This window comes from Sus scrofa, chromosome 6 (genome assembly GCF_000003025.6).
Source record: "Sus scrofa isolate TJ Tabasco breed Duroc chromosome 6, Sscrofa11.1, whole genome shotgun sequence".
Lineage (NCBI taxonomy): Eukaryota > Metazoa > Chordata > Mammalia > Artiodactyla > Suidae > Sus > Sus scrofa.
In genome coordinates, this window is record NC_010448.4 from 19,092,733 (window position 1) to 19,118,163 (window position 25,431).

At 45.8% G+C, this 25,431-nt stretch overlaps 2 protein-coding genes across 4 annotated transcripts in view; one reads left to right on the forward strand and one right to left on the reverse strand.

Annotated features, from left to right (window-relative positions):
* Window positions 1–3,379, forward strand: part of CPNE2 (copine 2) — a 49,317-nt gene extending 45,938 nt beyond the window's left edge. Inside the window, exons 15-16 of the mRNA XM_021093901.1 lie at window positions 1,357–1,593; window positions 2,794–3,379. Of these exons, the coding sequence (XP_020949560.1) occupies window positions 1,357–1,593; window positions 2,794–2,901 (345 nt within the window). The 3' untranslated portion in view covers window positions 2,902–3,379. The remainder of the gene's footprint in view (window positions 1–1,356; window positions 1,594–2,793) is intronic.
* FAM192A (family with sequence similarity 192 member A) overlaps window positions 5,365–25,431 on the reverse strand; it is a 56,192-nt gene continuing 36,125 nt past the window's right edge. For all 3 annotated transcript variants that reach the window (XM_021093905.1, XM_021093902.1, XM_021093903.1), the window contains one exon: window positions 5,365–9,815. In XM_021093905.1, the coding sequence (XP_020949564.1) occupies window positions 9,598–9,815 (218 nt within the window). In that variant the 3' untranslated portion in view covers window positions 5,365–9,597. The remainder of the gene's footprint in view (window positions 9,816–25,431) is intronic.

Consider the following 25,431-nt stretch of genomic DNA (forward strand, 5'->3'; position numbering starts at 1 on the left):
TACCTCCATGTGGTTCATCCTTCTTTTCCAGGGTTGTGCTTAGCCGTCAGGCAAAACAGCAAGGCATCGTAGATGGCTGAACTTACAGTCTCTGTACATTTCCCAGGGAGCAGACAGCTTTTGTTGGGTGAGAAGGTGGCCAAATGCTGGCTTGCTTCTGCCCTTTTTAGCTTCATGACCTTGACTAGTCCGAGTCCCTATTTCCTCTCCTGAGAATCAGAAGGGTCAGACTAGAAGGCCAAAGCCCCAAACAGAGAATATTAGGGCCACAAGGGCTTTTCTCTTCATTTATGGATGAGGAAAACACAGTTCCCCCCAAGGTGCCAGGGTACCAAGGACAGAGCCAAGTTGAAAATGAGGTCTCAGGCAGCTTGGAATTGTAGAGCTCCTGCCCATGGAGCTTTCCTGAACTTCATTCACTCACCCCCCACCTCCATAGCCCTACCCTATGGCCACCTGTCACCTACACTAATTATTCAGTATTTTTTTTCATTTAAATAATTTTACAAAGAAATCATATAACCCACTGTAAGAAAAAAGTTAGTGATCACTTGTCATAAATAGAGAGTAATAAAAATAAATACAGCGGGCTCCACAGTGGTATCAAAGTCTACCTGGAGACCATTGTCCCTGGAGCACTGAGCTTCCTGCCGTCTCACTGTTAATAAGGAAGGTTAGCAAGCGGGACACACTAGCACCAAACTGAGACTTGCTCTTGGGCGCAGCCTGTAGAATTCAAAGCCCACTGCAAAGCTGATCCCTTTCCCCCTGTGACTGGGCTGTGCCTGCAGGTCTGCTTGTTGGCAGCAGAGTCCCACAGGCCCAGAAGCACTGACCTAGATGGCCCGCTTCGCTCCTGCAGGGTGTCTCCGGGGCTGGGTGTGCTGAGGGGGAACGAAGAGGGTCACAGATGTTTATGGGCAGGCAGAGCAGAGACGGGGAGGCTGGTCCTGGAGCCCACCCGCCGAAAGGCCCTTTCCTCAGCAGCCAGGGCCTCATTCAGCCAGAAATACAGCTGTTGCTTCCCGGGCTGCTGCCGCCATGTGAATGGCATGCTCTCTGAGAGGTGCAGGAACTCCCACTTTGCAGATAAAGAAACTGAGGTGCCACGAGTTGAGTCAGTGGCCCAGAGTCCCAGGTGGTGGTGACTACTGGAGCGACCAGGTCAGAGTTTAGGCGCAGGAGCGCCTGCAGGGGCCAGGCCCTGAGGGAGGTGGCTGGGATTTGGCAACAGCTCGGGGAGGAGAGTCACTTTCTCCCCAGGGGTCAGGGGATTTGGGAGGTTGGGAAAGGACAGAGGGCAAGCTCGCCAGGGGCCGAGGGCTGTGCCGAGTGCCTGTTGACCCCTTCCCACAGCAATACTTCATCCTGCTCATCATCACGGACGGCGTCATCAGTGACATGGAGGAGACGCGGCACGCCGTGGTGCAGGCTTCCAGGCTGCCCATGTCCATCATCATCGTGGGTGTGGGTAACGCCGACTTCGCTGCCATGGAGTTCCTGGACGGGGACAGCCGCACACTGCGCTCCCACACAGGGGAGGAGGCAGCCCGCGATATTGTGCAGTTCGTGCCCTTTCGAGAATTCCGCAACGTGAGTGGGGGCCGGGCTGGGGAGGGGTGGTTCCAGGACCTCGACGACCACCCTCAGTCATCAAGGATGAGCACCGGGACTGCCTGCCCGGTCCGAGGCTGCTCTACCCTCAGCCCTGTTGACTACACCCGGCTGGGGGCTTACCACGTGCCCGGCGCCATGCCAGGCCCTGCCCCAGCAGAGGCCACAGTGACAGCAGTGTGAGCACTTGCTCAGCAAGCTGCCGGAACTCAGGGGAGCGGTGCCCAGTCCAGACTGGGACTCCAGGACGGGTTCCTGGAGAAGCTGCCCTCTAACCCTGAGCCAGAAATCAGAGTTATCCAAGGCTGGGCTGGGGAAGCAGTACAGGCCAGACAGAGGGATGAGGGCACAGGCCCAGAGCTGAGAGGGCTTTCCAGCCTCCTCACTTCAGGTGGAAAACAAGGCCATCTTAGGATGGCCACCTCCAGGAGGAACTGGTGGCCTACCTTGCTTCCAGAGGTGGCTCTGCTCTGGCCTGCGGGTGACTCAGGTCTGCTGACAAGGTCTGTTGGCTTCCTGGTTGAAACCCTGGCAGCTGGGCTCACGAGCAGCCCCAGAGGCACACTGGGTGGCCCTGGGCAACTCCTTGACCTCTCCTGGCCTCAGCTCCCTTAGCCAAAAGGGTCTCAGGGTGCTGGGCTCCCAAGGAGTCAGTCCCTGTAAGAACTGGCCACTCCAATGTGTGCCCACTGGCGCGCACACCTCTGCATGGTACCTTCTGGGTTTGCCTGCCCTGATTCAGCTCCTTCCTTTGAAGTATGACTCCCTGAGGAGAGATGCTGGGCACTGGCCACCCAGACCCTGTGTAGACACTCACCGAGCTCCTCAGGTGCCCTGCCTGTGGCTGAGTGTCGAGCAGTGACTCAGTCACAGCCCCTTCATACCGGCCAAGAAGGTGCTCAGGAAATGTCTGCCAGCTACGTAGGCTGAGTGGCTCGCCTCCACCATCTCTTTCCCCAAAACCTCCCACAGACAAATGCATCCTAAAAGATTACTCCCGGGCATCTTGAGTGCTCAAGGTAAGAGTTACACATAACAAGAAGGAAAGCACTGCTAATGCTGGGACCTCAGGCCTGGGCTGGGAGCTGACAGCTCTGGCCCTCAGCTCGAGTTTGTCCCTCTCGCCACTTCATTCAAATACCCTCTCTCTCTCTCTCACCTCTCCACCCTACCCTGCAGGCGGCAAAAGAGACCCTGGCCAAAGCTGTGCTGGCAGAGCTGCCCCAACAAGTTGTTCAGTATTTCAAGCATAAAAACCTGCCCCCCGCCAACTCGGAGCCCGCCTGAGCGCCAGCCCTCGCCCAGCAGCAGCATGCCGGCTGGGCTGCCCGCCTTCCCAGGAACGTGCACGTTCACCCTGCTTCCTTGTGGGTGGCCTTTTTTTTTTTTTAAACTGATCCACATTTTTATTTTTTACAACCGGACCTCCACCCCCAACTTCCTCCAGCCCAGCTGGGCTTCCTTTGTTGGAGTCGACTGATGATGCTTCCAGGCCAAACTGGCTTCCTCTCCTCCTCTCCCCACCCTTGCCACTCTTAAGTATTGAATGTACTTTGTATAATTTTAGTGGGATTATTGATATAAAAAGATAATAAAATTTTTACAATCATAACTGGCTTTTTCCAAGTAACTAGCTACAGACTCAAAGGAACGTGTCCCCGGTGCATACTTTGTGTGGAAACCTGCACCTAATCTCTGCTGTTTTTTTATACTGTGGCTGTGTTCTTTTTGTTATACTCAGGGTAATAAAGGAGTTTCAGACGTCCCTGTGTCGGCTCATTTCTCAGCTGGGACCTGAAGGGCTCACTGATCTGGGAAAAGAACCACGAAAACCCCTTTCCCCCGGCAAACCTGTGAAGTCAGTGTCATCACTTCTACTGGGGGACATGCATTCCATGCAACAGTAATATGCCTGTCAGGCTGGCACAGAACTTGGTACATCATACAGGCTCAATAAACACACGAGCCCTCCCCAACAAGCTTAGGCCCTCCGGGCCCCTGCAGAACCCATGCCGACCCAGCTTTCTTCCTCTTGGCCCACACTCTATCTCATGTCTGTCCCCCTGCCACCACCCGTTTGCTCCTCCTGCAGGTCCCCCTGGGCACTGGGGTACGCCCTGTGGTCTGCAGCATGCAAAAGCCTCTTTGGCCTCAGGATGCTGGACAGGGCTTCCCCTGTCCCTGCAGCAGCAGCCGTTGGATTCTACCACATGCCCCACGCTGGGCTCAGGCCCAACTTCGTGAAACCAGCCCGTTCTCTCTGCTACATGACACACCTTTCTCTCTTGTCCAGCTCCTCCCTGGAGCTCTAGTCAGCCCCTATGCCACAGGCTTGGGCACACCCAACAACACTTAAACACTAGGCTTCCAGCTCCCTGTTCAGTGCATTACAGGCATCATCTTGATGACCCTTCCACTAGCCCCTGCCTAGGACCATTTCAGAGATGAGGAAACAAGCAGAGAGCCTAATTCAATCTATTAGAGGCAGAGCCAGCACTGAGCTCCGGGTCTGGCTGACTCCACAGAACCCACACTGCTTCCACTGCATTGACCATCTTCCCTCAACTCTACAAAGGAGACTTCTGCTTGAGTTCCCAGTGAATTTGTCCTTGCTCACCAGTGAGACGGGGAAGTCGGCCATCTGGACCGACGCTCCCAGGTCAGTAATTCTTACTGGGGCCTGCTAGACCTGGGCAGTGCAACCAGGTGGGTTCCTACCTCTGGCAGCCTGGTAAGCTCGGGAGCTGATGTTTATCTGATGGGAGCGAGCAGGGACATCTTCTTAGGCTCCAGATGCCTCTGCTGATTCCATAGCCACCAAAAGTCAGCTGAAATATCTTCGAGGGAAAACTTCACTTCTCCAGAGAGGCCTGCGGGACTGCACGGAGCCCTGCTTCCTCCAGGACCTTTGGGAAATCACAGCACACCAGCCCAGGGGTCAGCTTGGCACCAAGGGTGGGCTGCTTTGGTTTATATCGGGCCCATCCTTGCTCAGCCGACTGCCAGATTGGGCGTCGGCTGAAGTAAGAGCACACACTTACCTTACACTCCCATTTGGTAGCTGAAGTGAATCCAGCTTGATGTCACATCCAGGGAAGTTTGTACACAACCCAACCTAGGAGAATCTGCCAAGCTTTGATTGACTAGAGGCCTCTATAGTGGAACAGCCTTCCCCCCAGCACGCCCTCCACAGCCCTCGGAGAGAGCTCATGCAGATCTCTCCCTTACGCCTCCCGCGGGAATCATTTACCAGACCGCTGGCACTGGGCAGACAGACTTCTACTGGGCATGTTAAGGTGGAGTCTCTGCAGAATTTCTGCTGAGGCAAAACAGGATCAGGGACATCTCTGCAACACTAGGATGCAAGTTCAATCCCTGGTCTGGCACGGTGGGTTGAAGGATCTAGTGTTGCCACAGCTGTGGCGTAGGTCACAATTGCAACTCGGATCTGATTCCTGGCCTGGGAACTCCACATGCCGCGGGATGGCCAAAAAAAGAAGGAAAACAAAAAAGGTCGAGCCCCTGCCTTGCATCTGGGCCCATCCCAAACGCTCAAACTCCTATGGACCACCTACCTCAGTGTGGTACCCACTTCACATGGCAGCAGACCCAGCCAGCTCTTTCTAACCCCTTCTCTGCCCGAGGTTGGGTAGATCAGTCAAGCAAGTCCTCTACTCTCAGCTGGGGAAAGGAACGTGCTGAACTCCTGACCAGACAAATCACCGCTAAGAAAAACAAACCACACAACACTGTCAATCAACTATACTTCAATTAAAAAAAAATTAAATGAAAAAACTTCAAGCTAAGTTCTGGGGGTGTAATGCACAGCAATAATACTATGTTGTATATTTGAAAGTTACTAAGAACATAGATCTCAAAAGCTTTTATCACAAGAAGAATGTTTTGGTAACTATTGTGATGGGTCATTTTACAATACATACCAATACTGAATAATTATGTTGTACCTCTGAAATGAATGTTACTCACCAATCATATTTCAATAAAAACCAACCAACCAAGCCTTGGTGACTACGTGGTTCTTACACATGGATAGCAGGATGAAAAGTCAACTTGGAAATCTGACTAAATGATTCGTTCCCCCTTGTTAGCACCTCCACTCTGGCCTGGGCACTTGGCATTTGTTTTACAGTTTCGTTGAAACCACAGAAAGCCAAACTTAGAGGCTCAAGTTAAAATTCTGGTTCTGATACCTTACCTGTGTGACCTTGGACAAGTCACTAAACCACTGTGATTTTTGGTCTCCTCTATAAAATGTAAGAGAAGAGCTGCTTCACAGGATTTCCCCCCCCCCAGGGTGAAAGATGCTACAGTCTGTAAATGTCCTAAACAGTGCCTGGCCCGTCCACAGCAGGCCCTTGGGAGATGCTGCCTGAAGGAACACACGTGGCACGAACATAAGGATCACAACGTGCAGGACCATTTAAAACAGAGACGGAGACGCCCAGCGGACAGCTTAAAGCTCAGAGCAGAGGCTGTCTCTGGGTCAGGCTGCCCACCACTCTGCCATGTTCTGATGCTGGTTCACATTCTGCCTGTTAATACTGTGACGCTCCCTCTCTCCCTACACCATTGCTCCAGCAGGTAAGGGAGCAAAATGCCAGCCCTTGCCAGCATCACTAAGGCATGAACGTGCAGCTGGCTTCTTGGGCTCACCCTGTGACTATGAAAGTGTTGCCAAGATCTAGCCTCCCACCAAGCAGAACTTGCATTCCACACTGTTACGCCTAAGTGGGCTGGGCACGCCAGGAAATCAAGAAACATCCAAGTGCAAATGATGGTGCGCTGCCTCTGAGCTCACTCCTTGTTTTTCTGGAGGGGCTTAAGACGACAGCTGAGCGGTATACCCACGGCTAGGACGCCCGAGCCAAGGAACTGGGTGTGCCTGAGCAATTAACATTTAGCTCAGAGGAAGGCACAGAGCAGAAGCTGGTGGTTGGAGCTCTGACGACCAGATCTAACCCATCGTCATGTCAGTGTTCTAGCTGCAACTGAGGAATGCCAGTAGGATGGATAAACCTGCCATAAATCATCACTACCAGAAGCTCTAGACGCTCTACCCAGAAACGGGGGAGGCCGAGGGTAACAACACTAATGAGGGGGGCTGCCTTTACCGAGCACCAGATACCACACCAAGTATCTAATCTAGATCACTTTTCATCCTCACTAGCAAGTTGGTATCTTTATTCCTATTTACCGAGGAGGAAACTGAGGCCCCAAAATGTGAAGGACATGCCCAAGTGACCTAGCTAGTAAAAGTCTGGCTCCAAGCTCATAACCACTGTGGAGTACCCACAGCAGGTGGAACGGGGTTGCGTTCCCTGAGAGGTAGCCGGAGGGGAAGAACTCATGAGATGGAGAAAGAAATGAGGACACAGGGGACTAGCCGAAGCCACTCCTAGTTAGCAACTCAACTTTCAGACTAGACTGCTCCTGAAAAAGTCTAGAATGCCCTCCCAACTCTGGGTTTGAGAAGCCAGCTTTCTTTCCTCCCAGATCTGGGACCAGGGGAGCAGACCAACAGTCCCCACCAGCTCTCTGGGTCCAGTCACACTGGCCTCCCTGTTTTTTATGGATAGAAAACTGGGTGCTTTGAATTTCATGCTCCTTTACTTCCCGCCAGGTGGGTGACAGGCCAAAGGGAGATGCTGGCAGGAAGTGGTTAAGAGAGAGGGTGTACTGTGAGATGAGCGAGAGAATCCCGACAGAGCCAGCAAGAGGGCTTCTCACAGACAAGCCTTCTCCCTCATGTGGTTCAAAGTTGTAAGAAGATTACGACTCAGGACAACGCAAGCAGGTTTTAAAAAGCCATCCCAAACCTTATTTTTATCCCTTTTTACCTAGTTATAAAATCCCAATTACCTATTAAGGCATGAGTGCTACACTTTATGATTTAAAGCAGCGTTTCCTTCCATTCCTGTCTTTCCTATTCTTTGGATTTGAACCACAGAGTCCACATGAGATGTTTTTCAAGGCTGCTTCCTCCTCTGGGCAGACCAGACCCGGCTTTGCTACTCAAGATTTCAAAAGAACCCGTGTCTCTGCTCTCCACCAGCAGGTACGGCAACAAGAGGAAATGATCAGCAGCGATTCTCCATTTCTCCGGAGACACTAAGAGCAGAAATCTCAGTCTGAGGAGTCTCAAGCTCCTCGACACCATCTTGCTGTGGATGGAAGGGAGTTGGGAGCACAAGATCCAGTTCAGGAAAAGCAAGACCCTGTTCTCTGACAGGCTTATTAGCTTTCAAATTAATGTGTATTTTTAATCCCTGCAACCCTCTGGCAACTTCTTCCAACATTAAGAGAGGCCATGAGGTATAGCAATGGGCTTTTAAAAGCCACATAAAGATGGTGACTTGGTTCCTTGGTCTGCCTCCTGAAATGATTTGAGGTTGCTTGGGGCATGTGCTATAATAACAGCAGCACTATCTCAGGAACAACGAAGCAGAGAAGCAGAAGGTGCCTCCACAGTTTTACCTAAATGTCTTGTTTGTTAGGCTGGAGCCGACACGCCTGTACCGACAGTCAAGAACAATTAGCACAGAGTAGTTCTGAAAAGGAAGAAGAATTCACAAGGCATCGGTTATGGGTGAAGGGAAGTAGCCATCTGCCGGCGGGCACCAGGGTGTCACTGCATCGGGAGGGAAAAGGAGTGGGTTGGAGCAGATCCAGGGGCCTCTCTGCCCACGTTAAAACTGAGGAGCTTCTCTGCCTGCCAGCATCACAGTGTCAACACATTCTGTGTGTGTCTCTCTGTCTCACACCCAAGGAAGTAGAAACAATTGACGTAGGAACCCAGGGGGAGTAAGAAGCACACAGGCTCATTCTTGTGAAGCAGGGGAGCCGACGGACTTTTTAAAGAGCCCATGGCTCACCTCTGCCCTCCAGGCCTCCAGACCTTGAATCCCACCATCCTTCCCTCCCTCCCACAGGGAGAGGCCTGCCTCCCTCTGACACAGAAGTGGAGCAGTACCTCTAGGTCTTGGCTCTCACAGCCTGGAAGCTGCTGTGTGTGGAAAAAGAAGAGCAGGAGGGGCAGTGGATCAAAGAAGGGGAAAGGATGGGGCAGCACCATTAGACTAGAAAGGGCTTCCATGGTTAGAAGCCATACCATAAATGTATCCAAGAGAGAGGAGTCTCAACACATTACAGCTAGAATATGCAAGTGGCGTGCAATACTAGAGTTCCTGCCACAGCCGGAAGTTAAGTGATCTCGTCTACACACCCACCAGCACTTCTGATTTACAGCTACAATGAAAAAAGGCCTATGTTTGTTTCTCTAAGGTTTAGAGTCTTAAATGGGAGTGGATGGGGGGGTGAAGGAATAGCCAAGGGTGAGGAAAAACCTCACAACGAACTATGGGTGTTAAGTGACACCCCTGTGGATGTGGTTTAGATTCTTACAGTCTCCTAACATCAAAAGGCAGTCAGCGCCGAGGCAGCAGGCCGTTCCATCACCTGGGTCCTTCTCTCCCCCTGCACATCCCACAACATGTACGCGCTAACAGTGCTTTCATCTAGAAAACAATGCTTCAATGGTACCTGTCAATAACTGCCCTTTTTTTCCTTTGTCATGCTGGGAAAGGAAAAAAAGATTAAAAAAAAAAAACACAAAAAAACCACAAACAAGAAAGCAACAGAACTCAAACCCTTTGCAAGCCAACTGGTGCTTATCTTCCCAGGGCATTTTTAGTGGAGTTTCTGCTGGGTAGTGACCTCTGCCTTACAACATCAGTGAGGGCAGAGGCCACAAGACAGGTTTGGGCATCTGTACTAGAGTAGAAAGAAACCAAACACAAGTTGCGCCACAAGTAGATTCTGGCACATGTTTAGATGAGGTTAAAAACATCATGGTGTCAACAGGGAGCAGGCAAAGGAGTTTTCTGAGGCCACTAATGCCTGCAGGCAGAATAAACTGTCCGGTCTACTTGCGGGGAGGAGCTCCCTGTGGTAAAGACAGAGGACCTAGGGGGCCTCGAGGAAGGTATTGGTTCGGAAGATGGAGGAGACGATCTTGCCGGTGGCGTTGATGGTGCCCTCGCTGTCTGAGCTGGACTCAGAGTCGCTGCTCCCGGAGTAGGCGCCCAAGCCTGGGAGGATGCCAATACAGACGGCGGCGGAGGGGCAGTGGATGGAGGGACCGCTCAGCGATGTGCTTCCAAGAGACACGCACGACGAGGCTTCTGCAAAAAAGGAGGAAGGACTGTTACTTCATCACCTTTTTCCAAAGCCGATGGTGCACTCTCCACGTGCCAAGGGCTTTATGGTGACTCAGAACAACGCTATACAGGCAGCACTATCCTCATCCTCAAGTTGTGTTCCTCGTTTACAAATGAGAAAACTGAAGTGACAGCAGAGAACGTTTTCAGGCCATGCAGAATGGCAGCAAGTAGCTGCTGGGGCTCTTTTTGCCCCAGGAAACCCATCCCCCATGACAGAAAGCGTTAATCTAGAAAGCACAGGACTTGAAGATTAGAGAAAAAGGCAAGAATTCCTCTGCCCATTCTTTCTCCCTGTTTCCAGTCTTATTTAATCACTACCACAACCTGGGGTGTAGAGATCCCCCATTTTGCTGATGGGGGAGGGCTAAAGACCTGGCTAAGGTTAAAGGCTCCTTGTAGTAGAAAATGCCCAACAAAATCTGAAGAAAAAAGATAATGTACTAAAAAATGCTATCAGTGCTAACTGCAGAGTAAGGGTTGACATTCAAACTCATTGCCTCAGGCTGACAAGGATACTACCTTCTAGGGTTTGCCTAAACAAACTCAAACTCATGTACCTCATTTGTTCATCTTATAGGAAATACTAACATGGGGGAAAGAAGTTGCTAAAAAAAAAAAACAGTGGTGTTAAAACATGGAGATGTAGAAAAGGTGACACAAGAGCTGACAATGACAGCAGAAGGAGTGGTAACAAGGCCACAAGAAAGCAGAGGCAAATATGTAAAAGCATCACAAAAGATAATTTCTTGGAGTTCCTGTCGTGGCTCAGTGGTTAACGAATCCAACTAGGAACCATGAGGTTGCGGGTTTGATCCCTGCCCTTGCTCAGTGGATTAAGGATGTGGTGTTGCTGTGAGCTGTGCTGTGTGTCGCAGACGCAGCTTGGATCCCACATTGCTGTGGCTCTGGCGTAGGCCTGTGGCTACAGCTCCGATTCGACCCCTAGCCTGGGAACCTCCATATGCCGCCGGAGCGGCCCAAGAAATGGCAAAAAGACAAAAAGACAAAAAAAAAAAAAAAAAAAAAAAAAGAAGGTGGAAGAATAAGACGTGGTGCTCATCTTCGCCCACAAACAGATTAAAGAAATAAAACAGGAGTTCCCATTGTGGCTCAGAAGTAACAAACCCGACTAGTAACCAGGAGGACACAGGTTCAATCCCTGGCCCCTCAGTGGGTTAAGGATCAGGGATTGCCATGAGCTGTGGTGTAGGTCACAGACGCAGCTCAGATCCCATCTTGCTGTGCTACAGGCAGCAGCTGTAGCTCTGATTTGACCCCTAGCCTAGGAACTTCCATATGCCATGAGTACAGCCCTAAAAAGACCAAAAAAAAAAAAAAAAAACCCAAAAAACAAAAAACCATCTACATGTAGAATGGTTCGCAAAGAACATATACATATGTGGACTGTTGGCACAAGACATCAATTCTCCAAAAAGGGCAGGAAACCCTCCACATAACTGGGTAGAACAAAAGGGAAAAAGAGAGAGAGAAAAGAGAAAAAGAGGAATCAGGACGGGCCAAGCATGCCTGAGAGGCAGCTGTGAAAGAGGAAAGGAATCTGTACCCTAGGAGGCCACCTAGCTAAGAGGGAGATCAGATGGGACGGAAGAGGAGCCTCAAAGCCTCAGAGAAGGAGTTCCCATTGTGGCTTAGCAGTAACAAACCAGATTAGCATCCATGAGGATGCAGGTTTGATCCCTGGCCTTGCTCAGTGGGTTAAAAGATCTGGTGCTGCTGTAAGCTGTGGTGTAGGTTGCAGATTCAGCTGAGATCCCACATTGCTATGGCTGTGGTGTAGGCCTGCTGCTACAGCTCCAATTAAATCCCTAGCCTGGGAACTTTCATACACTGCAGGTGCACCTGAGCTTGAGACAATCAGACAGGGGCTGGGCTCTGAGATTCAGGCTACAGGGAAAGGACTAGGACTGGCTATGTGGAAACAGCCTCGGGGGAGCAGTGCACCACAGCTGAGAGAGCACGGGAGGAGGCCTGGACCTGGAGGAAAAGCAAGGCACCATTGTTTGGGAAGTTGAGAAGAGGGACAGAATTGCCATAGGGACTTCTTTCTTTGTGCATGCACAGGCTCTCGGGCAGCAGGGCACCTCTTGCACAGGCTACGGTGGCGGGTGCAAATTGCTGCAGCCATCTCTGACTCCTGAAGTGAGTGAGGCCCACCACTAATAAGGGTCCTGTGAACAGGCATCACTTCTGGCCCTAGTTAACTCAGCAGTTGCCGGCACCAGCAGCGCTCACCCAACTGGGAATGCACAGGGCCTGCCACTCCCTCTGCCAAAGGCTCTGGGCACTGCCTACAGGTGCTGCCCATTGCCCTCCCCCATTCCTGGAAGCACATGCAGGCCATACACCTCTTCACCCCCATCAAAGTGATAACAGCCTGCACACACTGAGGAAAGAGACAGCAAGCATCCAAACCAAAAGCAGCCCTCAAACAAACAAACAAACAAAAATAGGAAGCCTTCACAAGCTACCCAGGGACACTCCCACATATAAAGAGCCCTCCAAGACTACAGTACGTAATTATTTTCCCTAAACTCACATAAGAAGAAAAATATACGCAAAAATGAAGAAGTACACGAACCATTCCCAGTAAAAAGAACAAAAGAATTCCCCTGAAGGTGCAAACAATGAAACAGACCTCTGTAACCTAACAGAAACCAAGTTGAAAAAGGAGGTAGCGAATGAGTTCCCATTGTGGTGCAGTGGAGATAAATCTGACCAGGAACCATGAGGTTGTGGGTTCGATCCCTGGACTCACTCAGTGGGTTAAGGATCTGGTGTTGCCGTGAGCTGTGGTGTAGGCGCAGACACGGCTTGGATCTGGTGTTGCTGTGGCTGTGGCACAGGCTAGCAGCAGTAGCTCCAATTTGATCCCTAGCCTGGGAATCTCCCTATGTGGCAGATGCAGCCCTAAAAAGCAAAAAAAAAAAAAAAAAAAAAAAAAAAAAGAGGTAAGAAAATTCTGAAGAAATTAAGAATGGATATCAATGGTAACACATATATATTACTTTTAAAAGAGAAACTAGAAACTATAAGGAGGAGCCAAGAAAAAAAATTAGAAAATTCATTTGCAGAGACAAAGGCCTAGTTAAAGGCATTGAAGAACAGAATGAATAATAATACAAGGAACAAATAAGTGACTTGGAAGATAAAATGGTGGAAACCATCCAATCAGGAAAGCAGACAGAAAACCGAAAAAGAAAGCAACATCAGAGATCTGTGGGATAATATAAAGCATGCCAATCTATGAATCATAGGGATTCACATAGGAGAAGAACAAGCAATGGGGAATGAAAATATATTTGAAAAAATTGTGGCTGAAAACTTCTCAAATCTAGAGAAGGAGACTGATAATCAGATACAGGAAGCAAAGCAAGCTCCAAACAAGTTGAACCGAAAAAAACCTACACCAAGACATATTATAATAAAAATGGCAAAAGTTAAGGTAAAGAGAGGATTCTAAGGCAGCAAGAAAAAAAGCAAAGAGTTAATTATAAGGGAACCCCCATAAGGCTATCAGTTGATCTCCCTACAGAAACACTACAGGCCAGAAGGGAGTGGCAGGATATATTCAAAGCTCTAAAAGGGAAAAATCTGCAATCTAGAATACTCTACCCAACAAGATTATCATTTAGAATAGGAGGAGAAATAAGCAATTTCTCAGACAAACAAAAAATAAAAGAATATAAGCCAGTATAGAGATTTAAAAAAAAAAAATCCCAAAACCTATTTGTGAAAGCAATGATAAACACAAGAAAACAGCAAAAGGATAAACATGCTAAAAAAAGGACACAAAATCAAAATGTGGAGAAGTCTACACTCATTTTTTTTTTTTTTTAGACTGTGTTTTAGCTGTATAACTATCAGTCTAAATCAAGGAGATATAGGAAGGGGTTAACATACTGGAAAAACAGAACAACCACAAATGAAAAAAACACTATACTCACAAAAACCAAAGAGAAGAGGACACAAGCATAAAATAAAAGGAAACCATCCAATCAAAAAAAGAAAAAGAAACAAAGGAGAAACGTAGAATCAACTGGAAAACAATGTTGAAATAGCAACGAATACTTATTTATTAATAGTTACCTTAAGTGTCAATGGACTGAATGCTCCCATCACTGGATAAAAAACAAGAGCCTACAATATGCCACCTATAAGAGACAGGCTTGCATATAAATTGTAAGTGAGGGGATAGAAAAAGATCCCCTCTATTTTATGAGAACTAAAATGACAGGAAAGAGGGAGTCACAATACTCATATTAGACAAAATAGACTTTATGGTGTTCTCATCATGGCTCAGCAGTAACGAACTCAACTAGTATCCATGACGATGTGAGTTTATTCCCTGGCCTCACTCAGGGGTTAAGGATCAATGTTGCCGTGAACCGTGGTGTAGGTCACAGAGATGGTTCAGATCCTGCATTGCTGCGGCTGTGGAGTAGGAACAAGACAGCTCTGATTTGACCCCTACACTGTGAACTTCCATATGTAGCTGGTGCGGCCCTAAAAAGACAAAAATAAATAAACCAACAAACAAATCGATAAAACAAACGCCATAAAGTTAAAGAAGGACACTATTTAATGATAAAAAGATCAATTCAAGAAAAGAATATTGTACTCATCAATATATATGCTAATATAGGAGCACCCAAATACTTAAAACAAATACTAACAGACATAAAAGGAGAAATTGATGGAAAGAGATTAACACCCCAATCACATCGATGGACTGATCCTCTGGACAGAAAATCTATAGGGCAACAGAGGCACTAAATGACACAACAGAACAGTTAGACCTAATTGATATTTTTCAGGACATTATATCCAAAAAACCAGATTATACATTCTTTTCAAGAACACATGGAGCATTCTCTAGGACTGACCACATATGAGGCACAAAACTAACCTCAAACAATTTAAGAGTATAGAAATTATTTTAAGCATCTTCTCTGACCACAATGCCACAAAACTAGAAATCAACCAGAAGCAGGAACAATGTGAAAAAAAGCTGACTACATAAAGCCTAAATAATACTTTTTAAAATCCCAGCACTACCACCAACAAAAAAACACCCAGAAATAAATCTGACTAAAGAGGTGAAAGACTTATTCACTGAAAACTATTAAATATTAATCAAGGAAATTACAGAGGATTCAAGGAAATGGAAAGCTATTCCATGCTCCTGAATTGGAACAATTAATATTGTTAAAATGGCAATACTACCCAAAGCAATCTACAGATTTAATGCAATTGCTATCAAATTACCCATGACATCTTTCACAGAACTAGAACAAGTAATCCAAAAATTTATTTGAAATCATAAAAAAGACCCAGAATTGCCAAAGCAATCCTGAGGGGGTTAAAACAAAAAGACAAGAGGCATAACTCTCCCAGTCTTCAGACAATACTACAAAGCTATAGTAGTCAAAATGGTGTGGTACTGGTACGAAACCAGACATATGGATCAATGGAACAGAGAGCCCAGAAATAAACCCAGACAACTATGGTCAACTAATCTTCAACAAAGGAGGCAAGAATATAAAATGGGAGTTGTTATTGTGTCTCAGTGGTGACGAACCTGAATAGTATCTATGAAGAGGTGGGTTCAATCCCTGGCCCTGCTTAGTGGGTTAAGGATCCAGCCTTGCCATGAACTGTGGTGTAGGTGACAGACGTGGCTCAGATCTGGCATTGCTGTGGCTGTGGTGCAGGCCGGCAGCTGTGGCTCCAATTCGACCCTCGGCCTGGGAACTTCCATAAGCCACAGGTGTGGCCCTAAAAAGACAAAAAAAAAAAAAAAAAAAAAGGGGGGGAATGGTCTCTTCAGAAAGTGTTGCTGGGATATAAATCAATGAAACTAGAACACACTCTCACATCATACACAAAAACAAACTCAAAACAGCTTAAAGAGTTAAATTTAAGGCTAGAAGAGAAGAGAGGCAAAACAGTCTCTGACATAACTGTACAAATGTTTTCTTAGGTCAGTCTCCCAAGGCAACAGAGATAAAAACAAAAATTAACAAATGGGACATAATCAAACTTAAAAGCTTCTGCATAGCAAAGGAAACCATAAGAAAAAAAAAGCCTACATAATGGGACAAAATAGTTGCAAACGATGCAACCTATGAGGACTTAATCTCCAAATACGCAAATAATTCATACACCTCAACAACAAAAAAACCCAACCGAAAAATGGGCAGAAGATCAGAACAGACATTTCTCCAAACAAGACATACAGATGGCTAGCAGGCACATGAAAAAATGCTCAACATCACTCATTATTAGAGAAACACAAATCAAAACTACAATGAGGTACCATCTCACATCAGTTAAAATGACCATCATTAGTAAGTCTACAAATAACAAATGCTGGATAGGGTGTGAAGAAAAGGGAACCCTCCTAAACTGTTGATACGAGTATAAATTGATACAACCACTATGGAGAACAGTATGGAGGGTTGCTGAGAAAACTGAATATAGAACTACCATATGATCCAGCAATCCCACCCCTGGGTATACATACTAACAAAACTACAATTCAAAAAGATGTATGCATCCCCATGTTCACAGCAGCACTATTCACAATAGTCAAGACATGGGAACAACCTAAATGTCCACCGAGTGATGAACAGGTTAAGAAGATGTGGTACATATATACAAAAAAAGAATGAAATAATGTCATACACAGCACATGGATCCAACTAGAAATTATCAGGTGGAAAAAAGTCAGAGAAATTAATACCATATATATCACTTATATGTAGAATCTACAATATGGCACAAATCAATCTATCTACAAAACAGAAACGTACTCATGGACACAGAGAACAGGCTTGTGGTGCCCAAGGGGGAGGGAGGGAGTTGGATGGATTGGGAATTGGGATTAGCAGATTTAAACTATTACACTTAGAACTGGTAAACAAGGTCCTACTGTAGAGCACAGGAAATTATATATCCAGTCTCTTGGGATAGACCATGATAGAAGATAATATAAAAAAGGGAACGTACACACACACACACACACACACACACACACACACACATATAAACAATGGGTCACTTTGCTATACAGCAGAAATTGGCCCAAAAGAAGACAGGATTAAGATGGCAGAGTAGAAGCACTGGAGCTCACTTTCTCTCATAAAAACAACAAATTACAATCAACTGCTGAACCACCTTCAACAAAACAGGCTGCAAACTATCAAAAAAGATATCTTACTTCAGAAGACAAAGAGGAGGCCACATAGAGATGGTGGGAGGGGCAATTAAGTGATATAAGCAAATCCATACCCAATGAGTGAGTGGACCACAGACTGGAAAGTAACTATATTGCAGAGGCTAACCCATAGGAATGAGTTCTGAGCCCCATGTCAGGTTCCCTTGCCTGGGGATCTATCATTGGGAGAAGGAGCCCCTAGAGCATTTGGCCACCAGGGCTTGTGTGCAGGAGCTCCACAGGAATGGGGGAAATGGAGACTCCACTCTTGAAAGGTGCACACAGGCTTTCATGTGCACTCAGTTCCAAGGCAGAGCAGAGACTCCATAGGAATCTGGGTCAGGCCTGCCTGCAGTTCTTGGAGGATCCCCTGGGAAAACAGGACGACTATGGCTCATTGCGGGGGAAGGACATTGGAGGCCAAAGTCTTGGGAATAATCTTCCCTGTGAACCCCTCTACGGGAGGTTATTTTGGAAAAATCTGCCCCCATACATGAGGGTTGAGAAGCCCCAGGCCAAACAACAAACGGGATGGAAACACAGCCCCATCCTTCAGCAAACAGGCTACCTAAAGACCCCTCCAAGCACAAAGCATCCTCTAATCATACCCAGAGACAAAGACCCACCCACCAGAAGGATAAGAATCAGCTCCACAGACCAGTGCACAGGCACCAGTCTCTCCCACCAGGAAGCCTGCAGCAAGCCCCTGTACCAACTTCAACCACAAGGGGGCAGACATAAGAAGCAAGTGAGGGTACAACCCTATGCTCTGCAAAAACACAACCAAAATCTATACAAAATGAAAAGGCAGAGAATTACGACTCAGATAAGGCAACAAGAAAATAACCCAGAAAAACAGCAAAGTGATCTGAGGATTACCAACCTCCATAAAAAAGACTTTAGACTAATGATAGTAAACAGATGAATCAAGATCTTGGAAATAAACTGGAGGCAAAGATTGATAAGTTACAAGAAACACTGAACAAAGAAACAGAAGATTTAAGGATTAAGCAAGAAGATATGCAAAACACAACAACTGAAATTAAAAAAAAAAAAAAAAACCACTGGAAACAACCAATAGTAGAATACAGGAGGCAGAAGATCAAATAAGTGAGGTGGAAGACAGACTAGTGGAAATCATTGACACGGAGCAGAAAAGAAAAAAAAAGGATTGAAAAGAAATGAAGACATTCTAAGAGAACTCTGGGACAATGTTAAATGAACCAACATCCATATCATAGGGGTGCCAGAAGGAGAAAACAAAGAGAAAAGGCCAGAGAAAATATTTGAATAGCTAACAGCCAAAAACTTCCCTAACATGGGAAAGGAATCACTCAAATCCAGGAAGAACAGTGAGTACCATATAAAATAAATCCAAGGAGGAACAGCCCAAGACACACATTAACCAAACTGACCAAAATTAAAGACAAAGAGAAAATATTGAAAGCAGCTATGGAAAAGAAACAAATAACATACAAGGAACCCTGATAAGGTTACTGGCAGATTTTTCAGCAGAAACTCCGCAGGCCAGAAGGGAATGGCAAGATATATTTAAAGTGATGAAAGGAAAAAAAAATCTCCAACCAAGATTACGCTATCCAGCAATGCTCTTGTTCATATTTGAAGGAGAAATCAAAAGCTTTACAAACCAGCAAAAGCTAAGAGAATTCAGAACCACTAAATTAGCTTTACAACAAATACTAAAGAAATGTCTAGGTGGAAAAGAAAAGGCCACAACTAGAAATAAAAATATTACAAATGAGGAGTTCCTGTCGTGGCTCAGTGGTTAACGAATCTGACTAGGAACCATGAGTTTGCGGGTTCAACCCTTGGCCTCGCTCAGTGGGTTAAGGATCTGGCGTTGCCATGAGCTGTGGTGTAGGTTGCAGACGCGGCTCGGATCCCGAGTTGCTATAGCTGTGGTATAGGCCGACGGCTACAGCTCCGATTAGACCCCTAACCTGGGAACCTCCATATCCCGCAGGAGCGGCCCTAGAAAAGGCAAAAAAAAAAAAAAAAAAAGACGACAACAACAAAAAATATTACAAATGACAAGGCTCACCAGTAAAGGGATACATATAGTAAAGGTAGGAAATCACCCACAAATGTGCTACCAAAACCAGAAATTGTGAGAAGTAGAGGGTACAAATGCAGGACACTGGAGATGCACTTACAATTAAGAGACCAACAGCTTAAAACAACCTTGTATGTACATACGTACGTTTGTACATATGTGTGTATGTGTGTGCGTGTCTGTGTATTAGGAAAACAATCCCATTTACCATCACATCAAAAAGAATAAAACACCTAGGACTAAATCTACCGAAAGAAATAAAAGACCTGTACTCTGATAACCATAAGATGCTGATGGGAGTTCCCGTCATGGTGTAGCAGAAATTGATCCGACTAGGAACCATGAGGTTGTGGGTTCAATCCCTGGCCTCACTCAGTGGGTTAAGGATCTGGTGTTGCAGTGAGCTGTGGTGTAGGTAGCAGACGTGGCTTGGATATGGCATTGCTGTGGCTCTGGTGTAGGCTAGCAGCAACAGCTCCGATTGGACTCCTAGCCTGGGAACCTCCATATGCCATGGGTGCAGCCCTAGAAAGACAAAAAAAAAAAAAAAAAAAAAAGATGCTAATGAAAGAAATCAAAGATGACACAGAAAAGATATACCATGCTCTTGGACTGGAAGAATCAATACTGTCAAAATTACTATACTGCGAAAGACAGTCTACATATTCAATGCAATCCCTATTAAATTACCAATGGTGGAGTTCCCATCGTGGCGCAGTGGTTAACGAATCCGACTAGGAACCATGAGGTTGTGGGTTCGGTCCCTGCCCTTGCTCAGCGGGTTAACGATCCGGCGTTGCCGTGAGCTGTGGTGTAGGTTGCAGACGCGGCTCGGATCCCGCATTGCTGTGGCTCTGGCGTAGGCTGGCAGCTACAGCTCCGATTAGACCCCTAGCCTGGGAACCTCCATATGCCACGGGAGCGGCCCAAGAAATAGCAACAACAACAACAACAAAAAAGACAAAAGACCAAAAAAAATAAATAAATAAATTACCAATGGTATTTTTCATAGAACTAAAACAAAATATTTTAAAGTTTGTTTGGAAGTACAAAAGACCCAGAGTAGCCAAAGCCATCCTGAGAAAGAAAAATGGAGCTAGAGGAATCAGGCTCCCTAGCCTCAGACTATACTACAAAGCTACTGTCATCAAAACAGTATGGTACTGACACAAGAACAGAAATACTGTTCAGTGGAACAGAATACATCAAACCGCAGAATTAAACCCACGCACCTACGGTCAACTAATCTATGACAAAGGAGGCAAGAACATACAATGGAGAAAAGATAGTCCATTCAATAAGTGGTGCTGGGAAAAGTGGACTGCTCCATGTAAAACAATGGAATTAGAACACTTCCTAACAGCATACACAGAAGTAAACTCAAAATGGATTAAAAACCTAAACATAAGATCAGATACTATAAAACTCTTAGAGGAATACATAGGACAAACACTCTCTGACATAAACCACAGCAATATCTTTTCTCAGATCCAGTTCCTAGAGTAATGACAATAAAAAACAAAAAACAGGAGTTCCCATGATGGCACAGCAGAAATGAATCTGACTAGGAACCATGAGGTTGCTGGTTTGATAGCTGGCCTCGCTCAGTGGGTTAAGGATCTGCTGTTGCTGTTTGCTGTGGTGTAGGTCACAGATGTGGCTTGGATCCTGCATTGTTGTGGCTGTGGTACAGGCTGGGAGCTGTAGCTCTGATTCAACCCCAAGCCTGGGAACCTCCATATGCTGCAAGTGCAGCCCTAAAAAGCAAAAAAAAAAAAAAAAAAAAAAAAAAAAACCCATAAACAAAAACCCAAAAAATAAAAACCTAATTAACTTAATTTTTTGTACATCAAAGGTATCCCTAAACAAAATGAAAAGACAACCTACAGAATGAGAGAAAATATTTGCACATGAAGCAACTGACAAGGGATTAGTCGTCAAAATACATAAACATCTCCTGTAGCTCAATACCAAAAAAACAATCCCATCAAAAACATGGGCAGGAGTTAGCAAATCTGACTAGGAACAATGAGGTTGCAGGTTCGATCCCTGGTCTTGCTCAGTGGGTTAAGGATCCAGCGTTGCCGTAAGCTGTGGAGTAGGTCACAGACGCAGTTCAGATCCTGCGTTGCTGTGGCTCTGGCGTAGGCCGGTGTCTACAGCTATGATTGGACCCATAGCCTGGGACCCTCCATATGCTGCAGGAACAGCTCAAGAAAAGGCAAAAAAAGACCAAAAAAAAAAAACAAAAAAAACAAAGGCAGACAAAAGGAAGACATACAGATGGCCAAAAAACACATTAAAAAAGATGTTCAACATCACTAATCATTAGAGAAATGCAAATCAAAACCACTATGAGGTACCACCTTACACTGACCAGAATGCCCATCATCAAAAAGTCTACAAACATAAATGCTGGAGATGGTGTGGAGAAAAAGGAACCCTCTTACACTGTTGGTGGGAATATAAATTGGTGCAACCAGTATGGAAAACAGTATGAAAAACAGTTTTTTGAGGTAAAATTAAAATTACCTTTTGATCAGCAATCCCACTCCTGGGCATCTACCTAGAGAAAACTATGACTTGAAAAGATATATGTACCCCAACATTCACTGCAGCACTATACAATAGCCAAGACATGGAAGGAACCTAAATGTCAACTGACAGAGGAGTGGCTAAGGAAGATGTGGTACATATAAACAATGGAATATTACTCAGCCACAAAAAGGAATGAAATGATGGCATTTGCAGCAACATGGATGGACCTAGGGATTATCATGCTGAGTGAAGTTAGACAGTGAGACACAGGCGTCATGTGCTGTCACTTATATGTGGAATCTAAAAAGAGAATATGATGAACTTTTTTGCAGTATAAAGTGACTCACGGACTTTGGAAAAACTTAACGGTTACCAAAGGAGACAGGTTGTGTGGGGAGAGACAGGCTCAGGGTTTGGGATGGAAATGTTGTAAAACTGGGTTGTCATGATGCTTGTACAACTATAAATACAATAAAATTCATTGAGTAAAAAGAAAAAAGGAAAGTTGGCACAATATTGTAAATCAGCTATAATTAAAAAGAAAAGAAGAAAGAAGACACAAGCAGGTTACAGAAAAAGAAACAAACGACTTTTAAACATAGGAGAATAAATAGTAAATAAGGAGGGAAGGCATGGGGACTAGGCATCTTTATAGGTTGCAAAGGAAATGAGGACAACCTGGCGATATCCTTCAACTTAAATGATGTTCATACAACACTGGTGACAGTGGAAACAAAAACATTCATTAATAGAGGACCAAGAGAGTTCCCATAGTGGCTCAGCAGAAACATATCTGACTAGCATCCATGAGGACACAGATTCAATCCCTGGCATCACTCAGTGGGTTAAGGATCCAGTGCTGGCATGAGCTGTGGTGTAGGCTGCAGACCAGTAGCTTGAATCTGGTTGGCCGTGGCTGTGGCATAGGCTAGTGGCTACAGCTCGATTCAGCCCCCTAGCCTGGGAACCTCCATATGCCGCGGGTGCAGCCCTAAAAAAGACCCCCCCCCAAAAAAATATATATGTATATATATAGGACCAATGTAATCACTAGTAGTAGGCCATTAAGAAGAGTAAAGCATCTCTGTAAGTGAGTACTGGTATTAAATGATCTCAAAGATACTGTGCTAAGTGAAAGAGGCACGGGGGAGTACAAGTTATAATCCAGAGGAGTAGGAGTGGGGAATTTGTCCACGTATAAGCATGACAACATATGAAAACATACATAAAAAACTAACAGTGGCTGCTCTGGGGAGAGCAAGAGAGTGGCTAAGGACCAAGGGAGACAACTTTACACTTTTGTCCCTTTTGAATTTTTCATTATCTGCTTATAACTTCCTATTCAGACAATTTTTTAGAAAGCCAAGTGCAAAAATTCAAAGAGCATCCCAGGCCACTTAAATTAGGAAAGAACAGCCCCCTTGGAGTTCCCATTGTGGCACAGCAGAAACAAATCAGACTTGCTCAGTGGGTAAAGGATCCGGCGTTGCTGTGAGCTGTGGTGTAGGCCGGCAGCTATAGCTCCAATTAGACCCCTTGCCTGGGAACCTCCATAAGCCGTGGGTGTGGCCCTGAAAAGACAAAAGAAAAAAAAGAAAGCCCCCTCTACCTCTGTAAGCCCAAGAGCACCCCTGAGTTACAGCCAGGAAGGCTGTAGAAGACTGACAGTCCTAACATCGATCCTCTCCTTGTCTATATTGTCCTCAGACTGTAAGTCTGAAGGCCAAGGGCTCCTTCTTCACCATCCCATCCCCCGGGCATAAAGTAAAGGGCCCAGCAAAAAGCAGGCCAGCATTCATAACATGTGAGCAGCTTACAGAGCTTCGCTGCAAATGGTTAAATTTTTTGGGGGGGTGGAGGAATGTGAAAATTTGGGACATAATATCAAATTGTATACCATTCAATATCTGAACATTTATTATTATGTTCACATATACAGTGATACTTTCAGTACTCTGTCAGAAAAATTTGGTTGTTTAAAAAAAAAAAATACCCTAATATCACAAGAGTATGAATCAGTTACTGAGAAAAGTAATTTATGTGAAGCTGTTCGATGAGATGTGTTATCTATCAAGTATTTCAAGGGAAAACTGAATTTCAGGGTCTTAGAAAAGAAGGATCAAGTTCAGAGCACCTATGGAGGACTAGAGGTGGCCTCAGGGAAGGATGGAAGCCAGCCACAGAAATGCAACCAAAGGAATCTGGACCACAGTGGCAATCAGCAGAGTTTAAGCAAAAAGACCAAATCTCAGAGTTCCTACTGTGGCGCAGTGGGTTGAGGATCCGGCATTATCTCTCTGGAGGCATGAGTTCAATCCCCAGCCTGGAGCAGTGTGTTAAAGATCCAGCATTGCCGCAGCTATGGCAGAGGCTGCAGCTATGGCTCAGATTCCTGGCCAGGGAACTTCCAAATGCCATGGGTGTGGCCATTAAAAAAAACAAAACAGGAGTTCCCATTGTGGTGCAGTGGTTAACGAATCCAAGTAGGAACCATGAGGTGGCGGGTTCGATCCTTGGCCTTGCTCAGCGGGTTAAGGATCCGGTGTTGCCGTGAGCTGTGGTGTAAGTTGCAGACGTGGCTCAGATCCCGAGTTGCTGTGGCTCTGGTGTAGGCCGGTGGCTACAGCTCCGATTAGACCCCTAGCCTGGGATCCTCCATATGCCTCAAGAGCGGCCCAAGAAATGGCAAAAAAACACAAAAAAACAAAAACAACCCCCCGCCCCCAACAAGAATCTCCCAATTATCTAAGAAGCTTCAAAAAAGAAAAGAGACTGCAACTCTGACAAATTTCATTCCAAAAGCAGTTAACTGCCCCAAAAGAACAAAATGGTGCCCTCCGATTTCACCCATTTGGTGATGTTTTCTGCCAACTTCTCTATTTGCAGGACCACATTGTCATACCAAATTAATACTGAAAATTACTAATGGAGAATGTTCTTTGGATTCAGTCAGATGCGTGACTTGAGAGTAGACAGGACCAACTTGTGCACTGGGGACTGGATCTGCTTACAGCTTACATCATAGCCTCCAGTGGGGGAAGCCTGAATCTCCATGAGGACCACAGAGCTACTTTCGGGGGACAAGCCCTCTACTACCAAAGACAATCATCTACAGGAGGCTTCAGGGGTCGTCTTCTTGTGGGGCCTTAGCTCTTAGCAAAAGAAGATATTTCTTGCCCAGTTTCTGCTGTAAGAATGAAGGGGTAGGATAAAGATTTGGAAAGACAAAAAAAGATGGCTCTTAAATACAAGTGTCTTCCCGAGAGAGTGTAAAGAAGCCACACAACTGCTCCTTTCCATGGACTGAGAAGCACAGTTCCTACCAGGAAATAAGCAGCAGACACAGGGCTACTAGTTAACTAGTTGGAATATACTTTCGATTTCTATGAAGTTTTATATACGTCTGTGTGTGTGTGTGTACACAGTATATACCCATCCTATTTAAGCAGCCCCAGAACAGCAAGTTTTTTATATATTAAAAAGATACCACTGGAATTTCCTGGTGGCTCAGCAGGTTAAGAATCTGGTATCACCAATGCTGTGACTTGAGTCACTGCTATAGTGCAAGTTCAATCCGGGCCTGGAAAATTCCACAGACCACAGGCACAGCCAGAAAATTTTAAAAAAAATAAATAAATAAAAAGAAACCAGTGAAATGGAACTCTGACATTGTTGACGAGAATGTAAACTAGAATAACTTCTTAGCAAGGTAATTTGGTAATATTTAT